At 38.6% G+C, this 8368-nt stretch overlaps 1 protein-coding gene across 6 annotated transcripts in view; it reads left to right on the top strand.

The window, feature by feature from the left end:
• The window catches only part of LOC130598873 (golgin subfamily B member 1-like), a 44970-nt gene that overhangs the window by 35381 nt on the left and 1221 nt on the right, over positions 1-8368 (top strand). For 5 of the 6 annotated variants that reach the window (XM_057408744.1, XM_057408743.1, XM_057408741.1 and 2 more), the window contains exons 22-28: positions 214-365; positions 1846-2005; positions 3499-3651; positions 5155-5322; positions 6541-6638; positions 6986-7120; positions 7955-8069. In XM_057408744.1, the coding sequence (XP_057264727.1) occupies positions 214-365; positions 1846-2005; positions 3499-3651; positions 5155-5322; positions 6541-6638; positions 6986-7120; positions 7955-8069 (981 nt within the window). Of the gene's footprint in view, positions 1-213; positions 366-1845; positions 2006-2265; positions 2422-3498; positions 3652-5154; positions 5323-6540; positions 6639-6985; positions 7121-7954; positions 8070-8368 lie in introns of those variants that run through there. The other variant, XR_008972107.1, reaches the window with a different exon arrangement.

Genomic DNA, 8368 nt, shown 5'->3' with positions numbered 1-8368 from the left:
GGTTTCTGAAGTTTAGCTTTGTACATTACGTGAGTGCTAAGAAAACATGGGATTAGAAAGGCATGCTTACAGTTTTGGGAGTTTAGGTAGTTATGCTGTTAAACAGCAGCAAATTGTGAAAAAACATTATTCTGTAATTGGAATTCTAGCACTACTAAAACTTCAACCAGACAGTTTTTGTTCCAGTTCACTAATCATGTTCATTAAACATAGGCTAAAGAAGGAGCCAGCCTTGCAGCTGTTGAAATATCAAAACTGAAGACCAAAGTTGATGATTTGGAGAAGGCGTTGCATCAGACAAAAGCCTTCCAAGCAGAAACTGAGCGAGAGATTGCATCATACCAGAATGAACTTGCTGGATTAAGGTATAGACGTTAAATAGTATAAGTGGCTCTTGTTTAGAATTCTTCAGTGACTTCAGAACCTGACATAAAACTGGTACAAACCCCAAATTATGTATAGTTCAGCAGGAAGTAGGATAAAAATATTTCTGTAATGTGTGAAATCTCCAAATTCGATTTCTACAGGGTTGTCTGTCGGTGGTTATCCTTGCATCTTTATGTAATGGTCCTCTGGTTTATATCAAGTTTCAAACAGTCTTAACTGTATGGTTTTTCTTATGTTGGTGACATGGAACTATAGTTTATGAATCTTATTTCGGTGCTTGGTATCATATTCTCTTCTCAAAGTAACAATTGATCCCCTAAATGTCTCAATTTTAAAAGATGTCTGAGGTGTTGCATATGTGTCCCAACAACATACTGAAAATGAAAGTAATTTCACATTTGAGCATTAATTTTGTAGATTCAGCACTGTTCTTGCATCATCTGTGACAAATAATGTGACACCTCGGGCTTAATTCTGTGAATGACTCATAAGGGCTGCTTCAGAGAAGGCAGTAGGCATTTTTAAGTGGCACTCAGTGGAGGTTTAGAGTCTTGTTCTTGTTCAAGCTTTTAACATGCTGTGATCAGTTCAGTGAAGATACTTTGAGGCCAGTGGACAGCCTGCTAGTGCCTTACTGCATTTTACTATCCATGGTGAAATTTCTAGATCTCTAATTAAAGTCTGTGTAGATAATACCTGGTTTATGCTGGAACTTTTTAGGGGTGGGGTTGTAGATCAAAAGGCAAGCCCCAGATTTACCTTCACAAATGTGAGCAAGTTAGCATGAAATATTCAATCCTCATTCTAAACATGTGGACTTAACCAGTGAACAGCATTAATAGTCTTTTTCCTTTTTTTTTTTTTCCCCAAACTTGTCTTAAATTGAATACAAAAGGATTTAAATTGCTTTTATGCCCTTTGAGACATTGCCTGTGTATGACAGCAGATTCTGGAGATGTGGTATGCTTGTTTGTTTCAGTGTTCTGAGTCGAGGGGTATTCCTTTTCAAACTTGTGTGCCTGCAATAAGGGTGACTGGCTGCTTTGAGCAGCACCCTGCAGAACTGTGACCTAGAGCTGCTCTGTTGAACAGCCTTATTCTTTAACTAACAAGTATTTATTGCATTAACAGCCTATGAACTTCTCTATGTTGCATTAACAGCCTATGAACTTGAGCCTATTGCAGCCTATGAACTTCTCTTGTCTCCAAGCCAACAAAGAAAATGTGATGTTATCACTTTCCAGCCTATATTTTCTGACCTTTTTTTTCAGCAGATCTCTTTAAATTGAAGTATGTATTGAGAATGTTCATATATTGCTCCATATTTGCATATAACTGTTTGAAAATACCATTATTTATTTCAGAAATAACAGTAAGTACAGCTTTATCATTTTCCTTGAATTTTGTATGTATATCATCATTTAACATCTAATATTTTGCCTAATATTTTATGTTCAGAATGGAAAAAAACCTTCTCCTCTCAGAGTCTCAGGCTCTGCGAAATCAATGTCAAATCACAGTTGCTGAGAAGGACCAACAGATTGCACAACTACAGAAGCTCCAACAAGACATGATTGTGAAGAAATCAGTCTCTGCTGGCAGCAATTATCCAGTCCAGGTAAACAAATGAAATGTAGCAGGAGGCACAAATCTACTTCCATCAATTTATTGTATTAAGTTTGCAGCTTGCTTCCCAGAATGATAGTGAAGTATGGAATGTACGTCAGTGTTGTCTGGGCTGAAATCAGTAAATTGGAACTATTCCAAGCAAATGAGTTGCAATTATTAAAAGCACTTTTTAATGGAGTCTGATACATTGGTCAGCTTCTTTTAAACAAAGAAAAATAATGAGTTTCTCATGCATTGGTAAAATAAGAGAGGGAAATCACTGATGTGGTGTATTTTAATGATTAAAAAAATGGAAAGCACCTTCATAAAGAAATGGGATGGTTGTGAAGCAAAATGTGAAGGTCATAAACCAGTAATGGTTTCATAGTCGGAAAGGAGTTAACTTTGCTGTGGTTACATTTTAAGGTAATTTTATTTGCTTGTTGCTGAATTGGTAGTAGATTACTTAAGTAACATTGTAAGTTACTATCTCAGATGACTTGAATCCAGAATATAATAGGAAGAAGTTGGGGAAAAAGCCCACAAAACGGTTCAGCAACAGACTGAGTGCTGATAAATAGAGACACATAAGTGAAGGAAGTAAACCATATTCCTTTTTATTTTATTAAAAACATTTTAGTTGGTCGAGTTTGTATCTCACATGCTGTTCATTTTCTGTGATTAAAATAATGAAGTTGTGAATGATCCATCCCTGGCGGTGTTCAAGGCCAGGTTGGACAGAGCCTTGAGTAACATGGTTTAGTGTTGAGGTGTCCCTGCCCATGGCAGGGGGATTGGAACTGGATTATTTTTAGGGCCTTTCTAGCCCTAACTATTCTATGATTCTAATAAAAGCTATTGAACGGTAATGTTGGGTTATGGAACATCCTAGGTGATAGAAGTCTGTTTCATGATTGCATAGGAAAACAGATCTTGTAAAGCATTAGAGATTGCACACATCCCTCCATTATTGGAGAGTAGTATCAATAAATTGAACTGCTAGAGATTAAGTCCAAAGCTGTGAATCAGTGATAAAGTTGGGTGGGTTATTTTTCTTTTCAAAAAGGACTTTCAGCTTTAAATTCATATTTACAAAATAGCTGTTCTTCTATGAGTCATGAATACCACATATTATTAGTTTGAAAGGTGTTTTGTATTCATCTGTCTCTTGCTATTACGCACACCCCCTTTTTTGTGTGCTTCGCACAGTTTGCAAATTTAAAAATTAAATTGGGTTGCCTTTTCAAAGTAATTTAATTTTTTTTCTTCTCTAAATTGAAGTATTTAGGTTGAAAACTAAGGGTTTTTTTAATATATATAAAGTAGAATGGGGGGGGGGGTTAATATGTATAAAGTCTCTTGCAAATGTGGTATTAACTTGTGAGAAGGAAATGATCTTGTGAATAGGAAATTATTATGTAGTCTGTATATTTAGTGGTGGAGTTTTATATTCTTTAGAGAACTCCTGTACCATTTCCCCTGAATGTGCTGATGCTTTTTAAGGTTTTAGAAACTGTCTCCCTTGCTGGAAGTGCAGATACGCCGGAGGAAACCAAACGTATCTTAGCTGAAAAGAATCAGCTCCAGAATGACCTGCAGCGCTGCCTCCAGGAGATACACCAGAAGGATCTTTGTTTCCAGCAGATGAATTCAAAGGTAACTTAGAACAACAGTTGTCATCCTGAATACCTCGTATGAATTTTAGCTGGTATCAATATAGAAACATCGCTAAATTGGTGGTGTCTTGTGTGGTTTTGCTTTAAAACTTACATTCTCCAAAACGTTCACTCAAACGAGAAATTGCAAACTAAACGTCAGTATTATGTTTCTGTCAGGTTTTCCTGACTTGTTCTTTGGCTGAGAGAGGTTTATTTGAATCTGCATTCTGAAGACGTGGATAGGGTGCTGATGAGCTTCGACTCAGAGTAAAGGATTTTTCATTATAGAAAGAAGCAGATGTCTGTGTTTGCTAGAACAAGATTTTAGCTATCTCAGACCAAATATTCCATACTTCAGGTATGCTTCCTTAGAAATTACATGGCAGGGGGTTTGGAACTTGATGATCTTAAGGTCTTTTCCAACCCTAACTATTCTATGATTCTATGAAATTCTTGATGAGTACTTTTGCAGCTGTTAAGACAGTCAGAGTGTGTGTGTGTCCGTGTGCACATAATGATTTTGTGTTCAGTTTTGTTTGCAAAAGTTTGTAAATGTTCTTGGAAGTTCCCTTAATGTTTCTCTCTTTGCCTGATATTTCCCTGGTATTTCAAGCAAAGCAGGTTTATGTTACCTTTTGTCTGTCATTGTTTTCACTCCTTCACCCAAATGTTTTATAAACCTAATAACCATTTTAACCAAACTTGGAAACAGGTGTAGAAATCTAAGCCTCCTACAAGGGAGGATGAGTGTTTGGGTAATGTGACCCGTATTATGGTCTGGTTTTTGAAAACAGATGAAAACTCACTGCTGAGCATTCCTGGACTGCCTGGTGAACAGCCTTATTTGGCTTTATGTGTTATCCTGAAGTAGCAACTACATATGCTGTATTTTGCCAGGTGGTGGTAGCGTAGCAAATACATGGAGGAAGGGTTTAAAATCCTGAGTTCTTGTTTTGGGCATATTGGTGACAGGGAAAATCAATACTCAGGTTTTATTATTTCCACTGTCCATAAAGTAATGAGGTAAATCTTACTGAAAAGTCACAGAATCATAGAATGACAGAATAGTTAGGGTTGGAAAGGATCTTAAGATCATCCAGTTCCAACCCCCCTGCCATGGGCAGGGACACCTCACGCTAGACCATGTCACCCAAGGCTCTGTTCAGCCTGGCCTTGAACCACTGCCAGGGATGGAGCATTTACCACTTCTTTGGGCAATCTGTTCCAGTGCCTCACCACCCTCACAGTAAGGAATGTTTTCCTTATATCTAGCCTGAAATTGCCCTGGTTCAGTTGAACCCATTACCACTTCTCTTATCACTACAGTTCCTGATGAAGAGTCCCTCTCCAGCATCCTTGTATGCCCCCTTCAGATACTGGAAGTCAATGCAGTTTTGCAACTAGTACACAGTTGTGTCCAACAGCAGGTCTCAAATCTGTTGTAATTTCCAGGAGGAAATCATTGCTAAATTTTATTTATTTAAATGTTCATTTCTTTCAGGTTGTGCAGTCAACAGAAGAGAATGCTGTCTTGTCTGCCCAGCTGAAGACTCTTTCACAGACTCTAAGAGATAACCAGCTTCGTTACACTGACTTGCAAAATCGTTACTTAAGACTGGAGAGGGAGTATCAGACAATGCAAGTGACGTCTTTCCAAGGCACTGTTCAGGTAACCAAATATATGGAAGTGGTTTTAGTTGGTTCTTTTTCCTCCTATGCTTATGCTTTTCTTGTTTTCATGCTAAAAAATGAAGTAAATACTTTCTCTTGTACTGATTCAGCACTTTTGCTAGTCCGTAATCATAGAATCATGGAATGGTTTGGGTTGGAAGGGACTGTAAAGACCATGATGTGCTGGAGATACATGTCTTTATTGTTGTAAAGCTGGTTTTATTTGAGTTTTCATTTAAGGAAGCTCTTTATACATGGCTTTTGTTTCATTTTGTTTGGAAGTACCATCTTTTTTTAATTGGTCTACTGCCTTGGTTATTCAGTAGCAATCAATATAATACCCTAAAATACGATATAGATACATATATAAAACAACCTTTACTCTTCCATAAAGAGAAATAAACCTGAAGAACAGCTGTCAAAAAAAACCAGATCACAGAGTGGTTTGGGTTGAAAGGGACCTTAAAGCTCATCCAGTTCCAACCCCCTGCCACTGGCAGGGACACCTTCCACTAGAGCAGGTTGCTCCAAGCCCCATCCAACCTGGCCTTGAACACTGCCAGGGATGGGGCAGCCACAGCTTCTCTGGGAAAACCGGTGCCACTGCCTCACCACCCTCACAGGGAAGAATTTCTTCCTAATGTCTAATCTAGATTTACCTTCTTTCAGCTTAAAACCATTCTCTGTTGTGTCCTGTCAGTACATGCCCTTGTAAAAAGCCCCTCTCTGCCTTTCTTGTTGGCCCCTTTAGGCACTGGAAGCTGCTCTAAGGGTCTCCCCAGAGCCACCTTTTCTCCAGGATGAACAAGCCCAGCTCTCTCAGCCTGTCTTCAGAGCAGAGGAGCCTCTGATCATCTGGAGATGATCAGAGGAAAATCTGGAAATGAATAGCTTCATTACTTACAAAACTGCAGTCAATGCTATATTATTAACTGGATGCGTAGATGCATTTCTTTCACTTCAGAGCTTGCTTTGTTATGCAGCATACATGTATCCTTCAAGTCCTGCAGCACACACAGGCATTATTCTTCATCAGCTTTCAGTTAGAAAACAGGTTTGGAAGATTGCAGCTCCAGAAATGAAAAGATTAAATGGCACAAAGAGGGGTTTGTTCCACAGCTTCATGGTGCTTATGGCTTCTTTAATTGAAACAAAGATTCTTAGCAGCTAGAAAAATGGTGACTGGCTTTTTTTTTTCCCCTTTAATATTTCCTAGGATGAAACTAGAGCAGAAGTTCCCCCTGGAGCGCCACAGGAAAGATCTGCAGTTATTGTTGAAGTAGACAATATGGAGCTAAATGAACTCAGAAAAAGGTCAGGACTGAGACATGTATTAGCAATATTGTTTTCCTGACAGCTGTGTTGTGAGTGCAGAAGTAATGCTTTTCTATCCCTCTAAGACATTTTGGGGGAGAAGGGATAGAAGTGGATTTACAGTGGATTAAATGAATCATAGTTGTCCTTGTGAATTGTTACAATCTGCTGGTATTTGTGGTTTGGTGGTGTAAAGATACACACTTATTGGTGACTATTTCAATATCTAATTTAAAGACAATTAAGTCTTTATCGCAAAAAAAAGAGCATTCCTTAATAAAAAAAAGAACAAGAAAGTAATTCTTTAAGTACATCAGATGCTGATCTCACGTTTCATTTTGTCACAGGCTTGCAGAGACTGAGCAACAATATGATTCAGTGCAGCAGGCACTCACGCAGCTGACAGAAACACTGTCAGAAGAGAAGAGGAGGAGAGAAGCTGCAGAAGAAGCCCTTGGGCTCTCTGAGGAGCGAAGTAACAGGTAAAATACTCCTGGTTATAAAACATGGGGTTTTTCCTTCCGAAAGAAGAGTGTCTGTAAAATGTAATTACTTCTTTTCTTACACTTTTGAGCGTGTGACAGTTAGATTGCTGCATTAAAGCCTTATGTGGGTATGAAATAACTTGCATGTTCAGAGAGCCAAAGCCATCTTTCACCTCTGCTTCCCCTTGGATGAATGCATGGTGAGGTTTTTATTTACACTATGTCTGGAGTAAATGCAAAGCCTGCTACAGAACTGGAAAAAGAAGGGTCAGATTTTTTGCCTTTTGTTTTTAGTGAGATTAGTGGTAGGTTTTCCTGTAGGTGTTAGATTTCTGAGCAAGTAACAGAACAAATAGAACAGACAACTAATAGAGCCTGTTTGTGAGTCCGTGCTACATGAAGCAACGGAGACTGTGTTAAAAAGCTAGGTTTAACTCTATGGCCTCTGCTGTTGGACTCAGTAGTCAGGGGTATTTATTTTCTTCCAAGTTAGAAAAAAAGCCTCAAGTATAACAGCTTTAGCACAACCACAGTTTAGAGTTGAAGTACCATTATCCACCTGGCTACGTAAAATGTCCATTGCTGCCATCATCTGAAAATCACCGTTCAATCAGCTAGTGGTGATGGGGGCTCTTTTGAATAAGTAAACCACCTTGAAAGTAGATTGTAAATAGAGACTGAAAAAGACCTGGCAACATAAACTAAGTCTTCCTGCTTTTTGTGAGGACCTTCCCCTATTAATGTATGTATGCAAAACAATGTTTCTGATGTGAATTCAGTACTTTAACAGAGGAGGTAATTCAGTACTCCACTGTCTCCCTTTATTTTCAGATTTGAAGTGAGCAGTTACAGGTCTGTACCTAGTGAATACACCGTTCAGATGGAAGCAGAGGAGGAAAGGGAAGCCTTAATCATCAATCCCAGTGAACATGTTGTTGTGCGAAAGGTAAGTGAATGAAAGCTTTTAAACCCCTGCATTATAAGCTACTTAACAGAGGTGTGCATATTGTATGCTGGTATTTGCAGGCTAGATTGAAGACAGCACACCTTATGATCTGCCTCATGCTACCCCTTTGTTTTTATTGTGTTCCCTCCACTATACCTTTGTTTCTAATCTCATTCATTCTTGGGAGTGCAGATTTCCCTTCTGAGTGATTGGAAGTCACTGTTTTTGGCTTGTCCTCTACACATAAACACAGGCATGAAGCAGCTGCTTGCCTAATCTGCCTTGTCTCTGAAAAGATG

Source organism: Pezoporus wallicus, unplaced genomic scaffold (assembly GCF_028554395.1).
Source record: "Pezoporus wallicus isolate ANWC-B61680 ecotype Strahan unplaced genomic scaffold, APGP_CSIRO_Pwel_v1 contig_6382, whole genome shotgun sequence".
In the NCBI taxonomy this organism is placed as follows: Eukaryota; Metazoa; Chordata; class Aves; order Psittaciformes; family Psittacidae; genus Pezoporus; species Pezoporus wallicus.
The sequence above is the reverse complement of the archived record's forward strand: the minus strand, read 5'-3'. Positions and strand labels throughout refer to the sequence as shown.